Genomic DNA, 19,902 nt, shown 5'->3' on the forward strand with positions numbered 1-19,902 from the left:
AGGTCTGTCGCACACCGTCATTTAAATAAAAAACTCATAATAATGTTTTTCTTGATTTACTACTTGAACTTTTTTTACGATGAATGATAATAAATACAAGTCTTAAGATACAAGTTTCACATATTAAGAATTCTTGATTTTTATATCAGCTACGGTTGGTATTTATAACTAATCTTATTTCAAGACCGTCTCAACTAATAACTGAACCCTTTCGTACTCCGGTTTTCCCAGAAAAAATACGCTTTATATGGAAACGATTTTTGTAAATGTTAATTGATTTCAAATAAAAATAAAAATTGACTCTGTGAAAAACATTTAAAAAGGTGAATTTAGATAATCGCGACCTTTATTGAGTTACTTAGTAATGAGAACAATCTGGAGTGATATATGACTTCGATATAATAATCGAGAGCTTATATACGGCTAAACATAATGAACAACATGCTGGATGATTAATGGTTTGTTGTTTGTCAAAATTTAAATTGTCTTTAAATGCTTATATGCATTCTTTAATGATTGGGATAAACTTTAAACGATGCGGATTTAAAGGGCGAAACACCAAATCAGCTCCCGTTCGAAGATCTTTTAAATATTCCATTGGTTCTACGTAGAAATTATGAATCAAAGGGGCTATCATTGCCTTCATCTCCAATAGAGCAAATCGTTGACCTATAATTTTAAGTTATGTAAATATTACAATCTATAATTATACACTGAAAAAAAGAAATATATCCATTAAGATATGTAGTTGCGGACTGCCAACTACAAATATACTCAATACAATAATACATGCAGTATTAACATTGCACTTGCATTAACAGTAAATATTATTGTATTGCGTATTTTATGTACTTGGCAGCCCGCAACTACATATATTATTGGCTATATTATTTTTTTTCCTGGGTATAAAAGGATATCAAAGATAAACATCTTACCGATACAATTACGCGGTCCAGCACTGAATGGTATATATGAGTAAGGATGACGATTTTTAATGTTATCAGGTAAAAATCGATCTGGATCAAATATTTCTGGATTTGGCCAAAAATTGGGATCTCTATGAACTCCTAATATATTCAGATGTATTATTGTTCTGGCAGGTATTATATATGACTCTGTGAAAAACATTTAAAAAAAATATAATACAAAAATAATATAAAACACTAATTAACAGAAAAAAATATAATTCAACAATTAGAAAGTTATTAACAATTTCAAAGATAAATATCTTTTTGATAATCAATACGTGTAATTAAATCGTTCGCAATGTTATGTGTCATGTGATCCACAAAAACGATTCATCAAAAATAAACATTTTAAAAAAGATATCAATAGATTAATCGGTTACGTACTTAATTGTACCTCTTCTGAATTAACTCGAGATATAAAGAAAACACTTGGATATATACGCAACGCTTCTTTTATACATCTTTCCAAATATTGAAGATCTTGTAGCGACTTCATGGTTAGATTCCCTTCATTCTCTTTCATAATAGTATCAACCTCTTCTCGAACACAATCCTGTATCATTAATGTAAACTTAGACATAATTTTGTTATTATGTACTAATATTTTTAAAGAAATTGAATTGTGAAATTTCTAAGTTTAATTTGCACATGTTTTGATTAATGTTTTCTAACAACATACAAGTAATATAATTAAATAAAATATATATTTAATGTATTTATACAAATAGAGGAACATTGCCAATATCAGCATACCAACGTGTATTTAGTATTCGGATTATATTTTTTTAACAAAATTAAAAAAAAAATTTTGGAAACATAGATAAATTAACTCAAACAAACTAAAAAGCGTCTTTGATGATATAGCAAATACTATTGCAGTTTTTGTAATATTGTTCCAAATTTTACAATAATTAAGAAAGAAGCTCTTGATTCGTCAGCTAAAAATTCGGCGTTAACATTGTTTTTATACGTATAAGCACAATAAAAGTTCTGATTAATATAATTTCTAAAAAATAAAAAACTCTGTTATGCATTTTATATTATATTTTGTGTGTCATATATTTTATATTTGATATATTGTATTTCATACATTTTAGAAGACTGTTAATGAATTTTTGTATTGACAAAATAATTTATTCTTGCATGGAATTTTGTCATTATTATTTGTTTTGTCTAACGCTGTAACGTACGTGTAATGCATTAATAAAATTCTTAAAATTTTACATTTTTCTTTCCTTTTTTTTCACATGAATTATGAGTTTGTACAAAACATGAGTCTGTACAAAATGCAAATTGATATACAAATAGATGAAGATTTCTAGAAATCTTTAATTTCGATGTAAATGTTTTTTATTAATTTATACAAGTATCTTTTGTTTTTTTACATATAAAACATGTAACACGGTAATATATCAATATTTTATTAAACAGATCTTTTAAATGTATCTTTTATTTTTGTATGATTTTTAATATTTTATAGTTACTGATAGGTGTATCCGGTTAATATCTCTATTTTACAAAAACAATTATGTATGTGTGTGAGATAAATACAAAAGAAAAAAAAGAAACAAACAGTTTAACGATATATATGCTATAAACATATAAAATAATCCAATATCATCAGTAGTATTATAACTATTTTTTATATGTATACAATTTACAAAAAAAATTGTACAAATTTTATTGTCGCTTTTGGAGAAATAGCTTATATGAGATTTTATGTACAAAAAAGTTACAGATGAGAAACTACAGATATGAATTATGAGTTCTTACCTTTTGTCAAAGTACACATAATTTTGTCAGTATTAATAAAATATAATGTTTAGCTCAAGAGAAATAAGGAACCCATTTTAAAAATGTTATGTCGATATTGGTGACGCATTTAAAACAATTAAAGAAAGAAATAACATAGGTAAAAGAAGCTAATTTTCAACATATTAAATATAAAAATATACATCTTACACAAATATTATAAAAAGACATGTATGCATCCCTATACGTGCAAGCAACAAAACTTATTATTCCTATTATTTTAATACTTTATTTCTTGAGTTAGAATAGTTCTATCACGTAAAGTCTAATTTCGCGGGTGGTTATAAACAGTTTACTTAAATATTACATTTTTTTAACACAATATTTAATACAGAGCCTGCAAAAAGTATGCCAACTGGTTGACATCAGTCAGGGAAATTCGTGTAAACAGAATCAGCATTATTATGGAATTATTTTATTAAAAATTCCAAATCTATCTTTTATTATAAAATCTATCTAAATCGAGTTACCTGACCGCTTAAAAAAAATAATAGCGACCATACAGCATATGGTGGTAATTTTCAGATGTAACAATTTAGAATAATTATTTTAATTGAAGTGATTAGCTTTACCTGTATAATATTTATTTTTTAATGATTTAAAGAACATATTGAAGAGTTTTTATAAGAAATCTTGTGTACATAAGTTAAATAAATACAAACAAATAATATCCGGGATGCTGCCTCTTATATGTATATGTATAACAATGTATAACAGTTTCTTTTATTTAATTTTTTTTACGAGAATAGTTGCCAAAAGACTTTAATAAAGTAAAGATTAAACATTAATTTCGAACAATTGTATAAATTAAAATTTACTTCAGCATCTTTATCTGATAGAACTATCTTAAATGTACTGTCTTTTTTCTTTTTAATAAATATTGTTAAAAATGGAGCCTGCTTTAATCAACTTGAATTTGAAGACGTGTGTTATTAAAGTCATTGACCTAAATAACTTCCAAAAGATTTTAGCCGTCTTTCTCGTGCTTATGACACAAAATAAATTCTGTCACATAGGTATAAAGATAATTCTCTCACATAAGTTTTTGCTTTTTGCACACCCTTTATGTTACACGTGTATTTTATATGACATTTTATCTTACCATAACAATATAATAATTAGTCGAGATCAAGCTGATAGAGCATATTTTGAAATATGAAAAATACCTGAATATCTTTATGTTCGGCCAATAGACATAACGTAAAACATATACCCATTGATGTAGTATCATGACCCTGTAATCATATCGCTTGCATTTGTATACATTTAGATAATGCAATAAGACAAATGTAAACAAAAAGAGGAAGGTTTGAACAAGTGCATACCTCAAATGTAAAAGTATCGATTTCCTCTCTAATATCTAAATCAGTTAAAAGACCTTCTTGAGAAGCCAATATTAAAAGATCCAATATTGCGAGCCGTTTTTTTTTAACTAAATTAAAAGCATAATAATCTTATTGCATAATTCTTGTTTGTTTCACTTTTATTAAATAATATAAAATTAAAATTAAAAAATATTAAATTTAATTAATGGCAATAATTATGTCATAATGTAAATGTTATAGTATTTTTTAATTAAGCGGTAATACCACAGTCAATTTTTGAAAAAATCGAATTTTTTGAGGAGGAAGAGAACGTCAATGTAGTGTGGAAGATCAACTGTATGGCGCAGGCATTGTAGATTGAAGGTAAATTAACAAATTCTAATGTTTGACATCAACTAAAACTTTAATTGCGTTTTTCTCGAAAACGTGTTTTTTCAGTCAGCCGGAAACATAACTTTGACAAATCTTGACAAATTTACTTGAAATTTAAACTACAACTTTTCAAATACATTTTCCTGAAAAGTACGGAAAAGTAGGGATTTTGTAATACGTTATAAATTTTTTTGTTACAATTTTTCACCCATTTTTTTATCAAAAAATGAAATTTTTTTCAAACATCCATTATTTTGGTAAAAAAACATTTTAAAATTGCCCTACGTACTTCTCTGGCTAATCTTTTATAGATTCAAAAAATTTTTTGTTTTTTGTTCCGGTTTAAAAATACAAGAGTTACCTTTCTAGCCGCGGAGCATTTTTTGCGAGAAGTAGTTTTTATTCCAGAGTTGTAACTCCGCTATTTTGTAATAAAATAATTATAAAAAATTTTTTTTTAATCTTTAAATTATAAAATAAAAATCTTTAAACAGATTTTTGACTTCTTATATTACATGTCCGGGAAAAATCGCAAAATTTATGCTTTAAAACTAAGGCTTTACTGTGGTGTTACTCCTTAAAATTCTATCAAAATAATAATATTTAATACTAGATTATTAAATTCAAAATATAGCTTTGGCTGTCACGTACTTATAGTAGTTTCTTTATCATCTGCCATTGTTTCTTTATCAAAATTTCTCAAATATTGTCCACCGGTGCATTTATGATAATTTTTTCTTTCTGCAATAATCTACACATATCGAACATCAATATTATTGTGTAAATGCTGAAGATGTTTTTATCAACACTTACGAAATATCATATTATTTTTTATGTAAAAAATTAGAAAATCTTTACCTTGACTTTTTTGTGTTTTTGTACATTAAAATATTTATTGTGAAGAGTATTTAAATGACTTTTACCTTTTCAGTAAATCCGTGCAATATCTTTAGGATCTCTTTTTGTTCTCTACCTTTTGGCGTTAATGAGTATATCCAGTTGACATGCAACCACGGCCTAAATAATCTAAATCGTAATTATAGAATGTTATGCATATAAATTTAAAAGTTAATATAATTTCGTAAAATATTTTGTTTTAAAATATGTAAAACATTTTCTTTAGCTTGCCACACCATTTTTAACCACCTTGGTAAGCCAAAAATGAATACTTTACTACCTATGAATAAAAAGTTCCCCCATTCTGTGAATCGCTTTTCGATACTGTTGTTGAAATGTACCCATTCCTTGCAGAGAAGTACCCATAGCAGTTTCTAAAAGAAATTACATTGTTTTAATGTAGGTGATCACATATTCTTAAAGTATATCTTTATAAAATTTAGGTAATTAGTATAATTAGTAATAAAATTTAAATAGGTGTCTCTTTATAAATTTAACATTTATTTAACTTAACATTTATATTTTGTATAAGAATTATATAATCTCTTTCTATTTTTCATATTACTTCAAATAGAATATTTGCATAGATTTAATCAAAAATAGTACCACATATTGCGTTCAATGTATGTTCACTAATAAACGGTACTAAATCTTTTGTAACAATATCTTCCGCATTTTTCAAAGATCTTGTCATATTTTCGCCCTTCTCGACTAAAATTTCGACAAATTGCTGTAATAATATTGAAGTGGAATGTGGGAGTTAATATCTTACGCCGTGAATGCCACTTGGAGCCTAAAAGATTACAAAATAATGTATAATCATGTGATATTTAATACTATAGTATTAAATATTTAAAAAATAATTTTGTGCTTATTAAAAAATATTTAATTTCCTTAACCTAACCAACCAAATAAACAAAAATCACATTCAATGATTTATTCTCATAGTAATGCCCAACGTAGTAACGAATTTTACGTACATACAAGGTTAAGTTAACGTGTTCCTATTACTTTTTGTAAAAATAAACTTGTATAATCATTACTTATTGGTAATAAAGCATTAACGTTATTAACGTTTATTATCGTTACTAAGCTTAGAAAGTAACGATTTGTTACCGTTTTCGTTATTTTTTGTAATTTATATTAAAATAAGATATTATATAAATATACATATCTCTCTATAATATTTTACTTTGGTATTACAAAGAACTTACAATTACTATTAAATTTTAAAGTTATGTTATTTATCAATGTAGACAGTAGAAATGTAATAACAAATATTAAAACTTAAAATTCTAAGGTATATAAAACAAATCATGTCTTTATACTAAATTCAACTTTTAAATAATGTTTTTTTCTTTTTACATTAATTATTTTATTATTATTATCTTTAGACAAATTTAGAGTGTAATTCACTAACGTACAAATTTCATAAACAATTTTTATAAAATGTTATTTTCAAACATTAATAACTTTATTACTAATACATTTTGTATTCACCTTCAATACTAGAGAAGAAGATGGTATATGGTCACCCATTTACATTTTACACAAAAACTGTGTTAATAATTAATATTCAAAATTAAAATTTAATAGCTATACTTATTAAAGCGTTGTTTATTAGATTTTAGATTAAAAGTTTAAATATTTACTATATAACATATTATTTACAAGAATGTAACAACACTGCATAATGGGTCAAAAGGCAAAAGAGATGGTAATATGATTACCACAAAAATAAATGTAAAAAAATTGCTTTTGTCAAAAAATTATAATATTCTCGACAAAATTATGTATTTATATAAAATAAATTGTTAAAAAAAACTGTATCATAACTGTAAAGAGAAATAAAGGTACTTACTAAAATATAGGATTTTTAGGTTTATACGTAATCTTTTCCTTCTATTGTGATAATAATTTATACATGTCATTACTATTGGTATTGGTTAACAGTAGAATGACAATAGATATATTAAGGAATTTTTTCAACATAAAGACGATCGAAAGTGACCATATTACGAGCACGTTTAGATAGTTATATTAACAAAATCCTATGTCATTGTTTAACTTAGTATAACTTGAAATGTGTACAGCCGAATAAAAAATTAAATAACAAAAAAACACTGAAGTGTACGTACATTATTAATTATTATACTTGAGCGATGAACATGCAAATTAAATATAAAAATATTATAATAACAAACTAATTATTATAAAAAAGAATTGTTACGTAAAAAATGACAATGACTGTATCACAAATAACGTGTTATTTTCAATTTTGTTTATTATTATAAAGAGTATACTTCTTTAATTATGTTAATGTTACGTTACCTTCACTGGTAAGAAGACCCGTGCCTAACCAAGGATGTAATATATCATAAACTATACCTTTATCGATGTATTTTGTACTGCTTAGCATTATCTAGTAAATTATAAAAAGTATTAAGTTCAATACTGTAACTTAATCTTAATAATAATAATTAATCTCTTTAAAATATTTTAACATTTTACTACATTTAAATTATTGTTTTCTACTAATTAAAAAAAATTTCTTGTAACATGTAAATAATCGAAAGATTCCTTTTTAGTTTATATGCAGAAATAATGGATATTTAATTTACTCTTTTTAATATTTTATTACCTCCAAGTCATCAGGATGTCGAATGGATATAATAAAAAAAGAGAAGGCCCATAGTTTATAAATAGGATAATATTGATTAGGAAGAGTAATTAAAACTTTCCAGAGCTCCTCTGAAAATTTGTGCAAGTATATCAAATTACAAATATTGAGAATAAATAAAAATTGAATTTGATTTTACATAGAATTTTAATACATGTGTTTTGAATCAATTTTTTACACTCGGATTAGATTGAAAATAAATCATAATAATTTAAAAAATAAAAATGTATAAAAATTATTGAACAATCTTCTCTCTTTCTTATGTAATAATAAAAAATATATATAACTTACCTCGTGAACGCAGCAGTAAAAGTATGTTACCAATAATTGGATAACCTGATGGTCCTGGTATTTTATGGAATATTCGTCCATTTAGTCCATTGTGCACGTAACAATGACACGCCAAATATACCACAGAAATGAGTAATAATAATATAGTAATAAACATTCTTGTGATAAAAACTGTTCTAATCAAGCTTAACTTTCTAGAGTTTCATGTTCCTTCAGTCTTTCAAGATTATCTACGTCTACGCAAAAAATATTTTATATCTATTTATGATAAACAAAATATATCTATTTATGATAAATATAATATGACCTTATAGTTATCTTGATAAGATTGAGAAGATTAATAATGATAAAATTAATAAGTTTATATAAACATATTTAAAACTACTGTCAAACATTTTAGATCTTGACTGGGTCATTTTTATATTTTTTTATCGTTAAAAACAATACGTAAATAAAAATTTTTTTTTAATTTGAACTTAAAAATCCCGATAATGGAAAAGTTGTTGTCTTAATAAACTGAAAAATTTATCTAAACGCGTTTGATAAGTAAAATACAACAATCATCAAAATACAGTAAATATAGTCTTTTTGTTTCTAAAGTAAAAAGTGTACAAATCACTAAAAATATGTATTTTACAAAAAAATTTAATTGCTTTTTTCTCAATTAATGGAATTTGTTAACCTCATGAAGCAGTTAATGTCATCTAAAATGTTTTTAAAGTATTTATTAATTGCGCGTTCTGTAATTGCGTTAATCAATATAAATAAATATTCTCAATAAACGTGTTCCTTACTATGCAGAGTTTTGTGACGAACTTATGTTTTCTCATTATACATTTGCTTATACTCTGGGATAAATGTTTATTTGTTTCTTTTGTAATTCTATAACTATTATGCACATTAGACCTTTCAGAATGTGGGATCTTAATTTATCATCGGCCACTTAATCACATTGACATATAAATGTAGTCTATCTGTGCGCGGCAGTGGTTGTCTCTTAATTTCAATGTTCATGGCAATTTACGGCAATACTAGTGCGTGGTGAAACAAAGTTCAGACGCTCAAGTCGTGAAATGCTATAAATATTGAAGTTTAAAGAAACCGCTGCTGCAAACAAACATTAATGAGTTAGTGTAATTAAGTAGACGATGGTGGGGGGGGGGGAAAGGTGTTCTTTCGAATAGACCACCTCTCCGATTTTAATGAACTTTTACAGACATATTTGAGACATCATATTTAAAGTTATATCTCAAGACTTGCCTTCGGCTTTTAAATAATTTAAAAATTTACAAAAAAAGAAAAAACATATCATTTAATAATATAAGTTTTTGTATATAAATATTTTAATTAAGGCAGCTCGTCCCAATGTTACGAAGATCACTTTTCCTTCAAAGAGTAACTTCAAGATTTTAGCCATCGCTCGTGATTCGTTAAAAAGTTATAAACAAAAAAATTTTAAGTAATGTTTCAACTTACGTTAGTACATTGAGCAACAAAATTAGCGCAACAAAAATTTATACCAAAATTTCACTTAATTTTAAATAATCGTAACTTTGCGAAAACTTATCGTATTTAAAAGTTTTTCATTTTTTAATTTGAAGTCTCTACTTTAAAGAGCATTTGTCAGATTTTGATCCTTTCTTTTTGCCTTTTTGGCATCTTTTCAAAAGTAAGAACGTGTTTTGCCTTCAAAAATTTTTATACTCTGTTGCGTTCCACGGGAATTGCAATAAATTTTTTTTGTAAACTTTATAAGAATTATTGTAAAATATAAACTTTTCCCTACAAATTGAAAAGTCTGTACGATTTATTTTTGGCTGAGTTATGACATATCAAAGTTACCTATGCGTTTCACTAATTACTTTAATTATAACGTAACAATGTAAAATTAAATAAATTTAAACGACCAACAACAAGCTAGTACGGTTCTTGATAACAATTTTATTTTAAATCCTTACAAATCTAAAAAGCTCGTACGTTTCGGCTGTACTTAGCCTTCTTCAGTGTCATTAGAGCGCAAAACAATTTACGGAACGCAACACAAGTAAGTAAGTTATAAATCTTCAAGCAGTGTAAATAACGATGCAAGACAATAAGTTAGATATAAATAAACCGATAGATAATATAATGTTCAAAAAGATAAGATTGAATTCCGAAGATACGATGTTTATTATCATATCTTGATACATCAAGACGAAATAATCTCAAACAGTTTTTTAATAATTAAAGTCCGATGTTAAAATGATTTGTAATATTATTAAACTATCAATAAAAGTTATTAATCAAATACAATTAAAAGAGTCAAAGTAACAATGTCAAGTTTATTTTTTACCGAAGAAAATGGAGTTGAGATGAGTCGTCTAAAGATATAGCACGATAACAATGTAAAAATTAGATAGAGACAAACAAGCATTGAGAACTCAGTAATTATATATGTAAAATTTTATATTTATATTTATATTTTTATAAAATTAGCAAGTTAGTTTTTCAAAATTAACGAATTATTTTTTCAATATAAGGGCTCTGTATTTCTGAAAAAAGTAAAAATGTGAAAAGTAAGTAGCACTGTTTCCACTGATTAATGTGTATTTTTATGTTATTATTAATTAACAATAGATACTAAACACTAGTGCTCACTTTTCACATTTTTACTCCTTCAAAAATACAGAATTGATCCCCAAATCTGTGTTGAAAAAATCCAAAAGTTTGATTATTTCAACTCGCATTAAACCTATAAGCTTTAAGCCTATAACTGGAAATAATTATAACTTTAAGTATAAATTTTAATAAAAGAATAATGTGTGTCAAAATTTAAATTTATTTGTAAACTTTTTCAAAATTATTATCTTATATCGTACAATATATTCGATATTGTCGCTACTATCAGTTAACTCAACTTAATGGCAATACAAGACAGCATTAAGTTGTCACAAAGTGTAATGAGAATAAAGGGTTATGTCTATTATATATTTTGTTCCTAGGAAAAACTAATAAACAATTACTCAAATAGATTAACTCAAATAGACAGTCGGAAACACTCAAAGATATCATGGTCTGGTCCATGATACAGATTTATTTTTTTTTAGTGCGACAGTGCAGCACAGCCATCCACAAAAAAAATGGTTTGTATCACGGACCAGTCCATATCTTTATGTATTTTGAGCCGCTGAACACAAATGCGGTGTCAAAAGCCCATCACTCATCATTTTCCACATATTCTTTATATCTATATCTGTATATTTATTTATATATATTAGATGTGTAAATTATGTAATTTGGTGAATTTTTTTACAAAATATTAATTTTATTCTTAGTCAAATAATATAAACTTAATGATCAAGATAAACTCTTATTTTTTATTTAGTCTGTTTTTCTCAATTAACTGCCGAATTATATCGCAAAAAAATATAACGGTATTAACTTGATAAATTTATCGATGTATTTTATCATTTCTTCAATGATTTTAAAATGCAGATAAAGAATGTGTCAGATAAATAACGTTGTAGAAGCCATAAGAAATAAAATAAACAGATAATATATGGAGAATATACTGGGTGAACAAAACTTTGTGACTAAAAAAATATTTCCTTTGTTGTTTTTAGAATATGATATCGAACATAATGACCTATCTCTTTTTTCATATAAAGAAAAGGTTATCTGTCTATAATTTTACACCTTTTCAAATTTAAAAGACTAATAAAGATATTCAATTAAAATTTTTTGATAGTGTAGTTTTTTAAACTTTTTATTTAAAAAATATATAACTAGAAATTGTTAATTATTTCATATTTTAAAGAAATAATTTTTTTAATGGTTTGAGTATTGATAAAATAGATCTGTATGCAAGAAATATTAATTCATAAATTTTACACATAAAATTTCCAACATGTTAAAAAAAATCAGGGCTGATAATCTGTCTTATTTTTAATAAAACAATATTTATATATCAATAATAATAAATTATTTTTCTATTATTAGATAATAACACGTAACTGTAACACAAAACCAGATAAAATAGACATATCTAATATTGGTTATACTTTGACCGATAAAAACAATAAAAATCAAACAGTCAGCGAAAATTTATCGTAAAACTACACTAGAGTTTGAAATAAATGTTTCTACTCTCACTTCTTATTGTCAATCAAGTTATAAGCTTCAACATTTCTCACATCTAATAACTAAATATTAATTACTAATATTTGTTTTAATTATAAATTATGAATTATTTATCTTAATTTAAATTAAAATATTGTCGCACAATATTTTTATTTAAATTAAGATAAATAAATCTTTCAATTATCGAAAAATGTAAATAATAGTTTTTGTTTTTCTAATGAGTATAACACCTGTCAAAAAAATTGCAGAAAAGTAAAAAATGAGAACTATTCTATAAATATAAGTGATTCTTTTTAAAATTACTATGACGCAAGAAAGTATTTAAATTTAAAAATTAGTAATTTTGTGTAAAAAGTAATAAAACGGGTAAATCTAAAGGTATCAATTAATTTACACTTAATCTTAACTTTTATTATAAAATTTTTCTTCTGTTTAAGATTTGTCAAAATTTTAAAGTAATTTTATGCATTGATTGTTATGCAGAGCTCAATTCTATGTGTGTTCAATAAGAAAATTTATCTTTTGTTTAACCATTAAAGAACGGACAACGCCATATGGCATCATCACTTCCATTTGAAACCATTTGAAAAGATCAAAACCAATAAAAGTTTATAAATACCATCTAGCGATTTATGGAGTCGCTAATCACGAATCTGCTATCAGATTAAAAAAAAAACAAATTGACAGATCCAATATAGCAGATAAAAATAATATTTGATATATTTTAGTAGTTTCAAAACTTTGTCCATAACGGTTCGCATTTTGAATTTTAGAATTCTGATAGTAGATTCGTAATCAGCAATCCCAAAAATCTTTGTGTAAAAAATTTCACAGATTTTCATTAAAAGAAGTCTCTTTGTCTTTTACGGGTTAATTATATTTGTATTACTCCACGAGTTGATTTACATTGCCAACATCGGAAAATACGTTTTTATATTCTTCGCATATCTTAAAATAGCAAAATCCATAAATCTTCATAATTGTACGTTAAGAAATGTAATAAATAAGACAGTCAAAAAAATTTATACGCGTTATCAAAAGACACGATAGTGGCGCCAAGTGAACGCATAGTGCGATGTATCGTAAAATAACTGTCTTCACAGTATATAAAACTTGATCGAATTGTTCTTAATCTCACTTATCTTGAAATTTGCTTTCTCAAGTGACCATTCACCTACAAAATATAGATTGACAAATCGATTCTGAACGAATCTCTGATTATTCTTCCAGTATATTCACCATGGATAACAACAAAACCGAAGTATGCGTGCACGAGGGAAAATTAATTGGTACCATAGAGAAAGGCGTCTATGGCGACTATTATATGTCCTTCCGAGGAATACCATATGCAAAACCGCCTATTGGAGATCTCAGATTCAAAGTAAGTACATATCAGTTCATTGTTATAAGTAAGTTTTAGGACAGACAATTTGAATTTTAACTTAACTCAACATTAATTTTTGTAACAAATTCTTTACACTATTTGAGGGTAGGGTTCTTATTGGCATTATTATATGACAAGTGCATAACATCATTATTTAATTGATCATCGATTTAATATTCAAATATACTATTGTTATTATTATTGTTTTTCAATTTAGAACTGCGTTTCAAAATTATTTTAAATTTATCCGACGCACAGTTTAGTAAACTTGAAAATTCATATATATATAATCTGCTTTTTGTTTATCATTATATGTATAATCATAACAAGAGACACGATCATAGTCTCACACCAAGTACAGGTATATTCTTTTGTCTTTTTGTTAAATAAAATCTGTTACATAAAATATTTAAGAAAATATTTTAATTAGCAGCACATATTAGAACAAATTATAATTTAAAAAATTTAAGCGTAATTATTTTAAAAAATAACAGATTTTGAATAATTTGTTTCTAATATAACTTAATCTTTTAATTTGTATTATAAATATTTTATTTATAATACAAATTAATAATTAAGTGTAAAAGTATTCATTACGAAAGAGAAATATTAAAATAACATAATTATCAAAGTGGTTTCCAGGGAATAAATGTTTCATATAAAAACATATATGGACATATTTTATATATATATTTATATATTTTTTTTATATAAAACATTTTCTTCCGGGTTGTTATCATATGGAACTCAGAACGTTTATTTCTTAGTTATAAATTGCTCTTATTTAAAATCTATAAAAAGCTCATTTTTTCATAAAGAAAAGGTTCCTTTAGATACAAGGAATCAGTATGAATTCTGAGACATCTTATGAATAAACAAATTTTACATATTTAGGATCCAGTGCCAGTGGAACCATGGTCTGGTGATAGAGACGCAACGAAACACGGAAATATAGCTATTCAAATGAACTTTTTTACAAACAAAGTTGAGGGCGATGAAGATTGCCTCTATTTAAATGTATACACCACGAAAATTGACCCATCGGAAAAGCATTCAGTGATGGTATGGATACACGGTGGTGGCTATTTTGCAGGTTCTGGTGATACAGCTAGTTACGGTCCCGACTATATCATGCAGAAAGATATAGTATTAGTTACTCTAAATTACAGATTAGACGTTTTAGGTACGTCATCCATTACTTCAATATGTTTTTTTATAATACTTGCGTTCGGCGCTTTCTTCAAGTTTCCACAGAGGATGAAAATATTTAAACTTACAATTATTAAATTTGAAATAACCGCTAATATGTTACATTAGCGTACCAGGGGCTCGATTCTTGAATTCATTTGCAAGAGAAACGTATTCGCAAATTCTGTTCTTACAGAAAAGTTGAAAATTGATCGGCTATCGTATGGCTTTTAACCAATAAACTTGCAACTTTTCTGTTAGAGCGGGTATTTGCGCATACATATTTTCTTGCGAATGAATTCAAGAATCGAGCCCCAGATGTTAACGTACATTAAATGTCATATAGAATTATAGAAAATAAAAATAATTAAAAACAATAAGTCTAAAAACAAATTTATGAAATTCAAAATAAATTATTATTTTGTGTTTAGAAAATTAAATAAAAATGAATATTCTTACTTTTATTATAGTGAATATTTCTAAATTAAAAAAATTCTTCCATAATAAAAACAAGAGATAATTTGCAAAAATTGCAGATAATTACGGTTTTTTTATTAACTCTAAAATAAATACTTTTCTTTTTGTTTGTTTTTTTTGTACATTTACTTTTGTCTTAAACGTATCATTCTTAAATGAAATGATTTTAGGTTTTTTGAACCTCAATGATAAAGTGGCAGCAGGCAATCAAGGTTTGAAAGATGTAGTATTGGCTTTAAAATGGGTAAAAAGAAATATATCAAAGTTTGGCGGAGATCCAGAAAATGTTACTATCTTCGGCGAAAGTGCTGGTGGAGGCATTGTACATTGTTTAGCTTTGTCTCCAACAACTAAAGGTATGTAATAGTATACTGTGTTATAAGTGAGGCATGTCGGCTATTCCGACTAGCAAGTCGACTATCGGCTACATATGCGTGTCGTGAGGTGGCGCATAATATGAGAGTGAAATAAGAAAAATAGACGTAGGTAAAGTCAGCTGATTGTGATATATTGTATATTTATATATATTATATGATATAATTATACAATCTATACATTTAGAAGAATCTTTATATATAATAAATTGCGTCGACGCAATACAGCTGTCTTGTATGTGTATTTATATACTGAGAAAAAAAGTAATTGATTCAACAAAACGTTTAGTTGCGGGCTGCCAACAAAAGATATACTTAATACAATAATATTTGCTGTTAATACAAGTGCAATAACGTTGATTGGACTATGTATTTATATTGCAATACCATATATTATTGTATTGTATATCTTTTGTTGGCAGCCTGCAACTAAAAAATTTTGTTGAACCAATTACTTTTTTCTCAGTGTAGTAACAAATTATAAATTGTAAATGATATCATTATTATAAGTGGAAATTTGCTATCTTAACAAAAATCAATTAGTTCTATTATAGTTATATTTTTGCAGGTTTATTTCACAAAATTATCGCACAAAGCGGCGTTGCTACAAATCCTTGGGCTTTAACTGAATCGACAAACGAAGTAATGAACAGAGGTTTTCAACTTGCTGAGAAACTTGGAAAGACAACATCAGATCCAAAAGTTGCATATGAGTTTCTAAAAAGTATTAATGCGAAAAAACTCATAGAATATTCACAAATGTTATATACTTCAGAAACTGTAAGTATTAATAAGCAGAATATTTTATTGGATTATATTTCGAAATGAAATCGATTAGTTAATATATAAATAAAATATTTTCACTCATATTTTTATCAGATGAGATTAAGTTTTAATCTATGCTTCACACCCAGTTGGGATCACAAATCGTTGGATCCACTTTTTCCTGAACATCCAAAAGAATATATAAGCCGTGGAATTCAAATGCCTTTCCTTTTAGGAATCACTCGTAACGAAGGAGTGTTTATATTACGAAGCGTATTTTTCGGAGGTAATGTAGAAGCATTATACATTTAATATCGACTTTACTATATATATCCTTAATTGTCTTGCATCTATTTCTTTCCTGCAGTAAGGTCTGCTAAGAATAATATGATTTTAATCTAACGTTTCTTCATTAACGTTTAACGAATATGTTGTCAACATATAAAAAGATTTTTTTCATAATATTTGAAATATTTTTCCATATAATATTAAAAAAATACTAATTATTTATTTTATTGTAAATAGAACGTATTGAAGTTTATAAAAATTGTATAATTATTGAGTAATTATAATTAAATAAAATGATATTAATTATATAAAATTATTTCTTATTGATTAGAAAAAATGGCACGTGCGTGTGCGTGTGTGTGTGTGTTTAATATTACTAATTTAGCGTACAATATCCTAAAATTATCAATATAATTACATTTTTAAAATTGTTTTAGATATAAGCAAGGAACGACTAGAACAAGTAAATGCTGATTTTAAAAAAGCAATATTACCACAAGTACTATCTAAATTACCTGAAATAGGAATCACAGTTGAGGAATTAAGATCGTTGTATTTTGGAAAAAAGAAAGTGTCAGAGGAAACTTTGACAAATTATTCGTATTTCTTGGGAGATGAATTTTTTGTACGCGGCACAATGGACGTGGTTCAAATACAAAAATCTACTGGTAGTTACAAGTCTACATATCTATATCAATTCGATTATGACAGCGATACTTCTTTTGTGAAGACGATATTAAATGTTGGGCTTCCAGGTATACCATCACTTTAATTAATTATAATTTTTATTAATACAGTTATATAAAAATTTTATATTTTTAAAAGGTATAAATGCACTCTTACCATCTAATAACCAATAATGTCTCTAAACTTTTTTGCAGAATTATTACATTTGACTCTGTTCGTTTTGTAATAATTGTACATAATGCAATAATAAAACATCTTATTTAATAAAAAAATATTTGAATTAATAATATTATATTAAGAATAAATTTATAGATAATAAATTTTGAAAAAATATAAATTATAAATTTTTTTTTAATGTAAATTTAAAACAAAATAATTCTGCATTTTTAAAAATTAATTTACTAAGTTTATTAATATAACAATGTTGTATGTGTATGCAGGAGTGTGCCATTCTGAGGACTTAGGTTTCTTATTTTGCCCAGAAATGAGAACAAAATTTAATTTGTCGCCACCTAAACCTGGTTCAGAAGATTATAAAATGATAAATCATCTAATACAAATGTGGACAGATTTTGCCAAAACAGGGTACAAGAGTATTTTTTCTTATTTTATAAGAATCTTACATACATATATTTTAACAATTAATTTAAATCGATTTTTAGGAATCCAACGCCTACTACAAATTTATGGTTACCATTAACTTGTCCAGAAGACGAAAACTACAATTATCTAAGTATTGATAAGAAGTCACAAATGAAAATCTTTCGTAAAGGAAAGGAACGCTGGGATTGGGAAAATTATAATAAAAATTAATAACGTTCTAACTTTGCTAAAATCTTATAATGTGTTAAAATTTAATTTTGCATTCAGTATCTTTTATTCTACACTAAGAAAAATTGTTGTCAATTTAACTTTTTTTAAATTGATTTAATTTTTTTAAATTGATTAAAATATTTTAGTTCTAATTTTTATGCATTTCACTTAAATACATAAAATATTTAAAGCATTTATATGTTAACCAAAATTACACTAATTTAAACTAAAACAATTTAATCAAATAGAAAAAATTAATCAAATTATCAATTTCCTTTTTATGATATAAATTCAATTAATTGATTTGATAAAAATTCACTCACCGATTGCTGTCGCTGCTCCTGCTGCTGCTGCTGCTGCTACTGCTACATTCCTTTTCCGGTTTTAATCCTGAAAATGTGATAAATGATTATTCCCAACCTCAAACACAAAAGCAGGTAAAGAAATGTATCACTTGAAAAGATAATATATTTACCGAGTCGCTCCATGGATGCCGCTTTCTGCTGACATCATCCTGCTATTTTCGAACCACACATTAATAACGATCGTCCGATATTCAGCACTCCCGATATTACGGATAATATATCACACACGAGTAAAACGTAAACCGCGCGCGAGAATTTCACTTGGCGCGATCGTTACATTTGAAAAAATACGAGAAAAGGACGGCTCGTCTGATTGATGGTGAAATCAACATGGCACGAAAGTGGCGTGACGTCACGTAACTTTGCGGAAACACAGGCCGAGGAAAACCGTTCGAATGAAAACTACGCGCCGAGACACAACGAACGGAGATAAATTCGTTTCGAAAATTTCGTATGCTCGCATGACGATTAATAGCACTTCACAATTAGCACTCGCGATATTCTATAGAACGTACCCAGTGAGAAATAGTACATCGAATCGACATTGATTCGACATCGAAATCATTTCGATGTCGATTCGACGTCGAATTGATGTCGAATTCATTATCGTTTCTCGCTGGGTATCCTCTTCGAGCAAACACTTGGCTCGAACACACACGCGAACACTTACTTGAGATCGAAGGCAAACGCACGACGCCGCGCTTTCGATCTCACGGCTCGCGTATCGTTTGCTAGCAGCACGACGGCACTCTCACCACAACATCGTACCTGCATAATACCGCACAATTCAATTCTGAACGCGAAATACGCACGGAGTCGACAGAGCGTCCGACCGGCGCTGGAGTGGCGTACATGACTGGACTGGAGCGCGGAGCAACGGAGCAACATGGCGGCGCAGGCGCGGCGAGTCAACCGTCTAGCAGCGCCGAGTGGCGCCGACTAGCGCCGAGTACCGCCGAGTCTGCCTGCCAGCAGTCACGTACACCATTCCAGCGCCGGTTGGACGTTCTGTCGACTCTGAGAGTGCCGTCGTGCTAACAAACAATACGCGAGCCATGTGAGATCGTAGCAGAGGTCGTATTCAGGTGCAAAGCGCG

At 27.0% G+C, this 19,902-nt stretch overlaps 2 protein-coding genes across 2 annotated transcripts; one reads left to right on the forward strand and one right to left on the reverse strand.

Moving 5' to 3' along the window:
• Positions 1 to 40: 40 nt before the first annotated feature.
• On the reverse strand, positions 41 to 8,583 carry LOC105840628 (cytochrome P450 4C1). Its single transcript, XM_036289915.1, is given in 13 exon segments — positions 41 to 669; positions 936 to 1,115; positions 1,353 to 1,521; positions 3,947 to 4,015; positions 4,106 to 4,212; positions 5,129 to 5,228; positions 5,401 to 5,503; positions 5,655 to 5,748; positions 5,981 to 6,113; positions 6,115 to 6,167; positions 7,706 to 7,796; positions 8,016 to 8,125; positions 8,346 to 8,583. Coding segments are annotated over 13 exon segments (1,539 nt in total). The 5' UTR covers positions 8,503 to 8,583; the 3' UTR covers positions 41 to 496.
• A 4,978-nt stretch (positions 8,584 to 13,561) lies between these two features.
• On the forward strand, positions 13,562 to 18,467 carry LOC105840629 (esterase FE4). The gene is made up of 8 exons (XM_012687615.3): positions 13,562 to 13,845; positions 14,743 to 15,031; positions 15,684 to 15,869; positions 16,456 to 16,667; positions 16,767 to 16,938; positions 17,378 to 17,695; positions 18,068 to 18,212; positions 18,290 to 18,467. Exons 1-8 carry the CDS (start codon positions 13,705 to 13,707, stop codon positions 18,438 to 18,440), a joined length of 1,614 nt encoding a protein of 537 aa, XP_012543069.1. The 5' UTR covers positions 13,562 to 13,704; the 3' UTR covers positions 18,441 to 18,467.
• Positions 18,468 to 19,902: the final 1,435 nt, after the last annotated feature.

Source organism: Monomorium pharaonis, chromosome 7, assembly GCF_013373865.1.
Source record: "Monomorium pharaonis isolate MP-MQ-018 chromosome 7, ASM1337386v2, whole genome shotgun sequence".
NCBI classification, from domain to species: domain Eukaryota; kingdom Metazoa; phylum Arthropoda; class Insecta; order Hymenoptera; family Formicidae; genus Monomorium; species Monomorium pharaonis.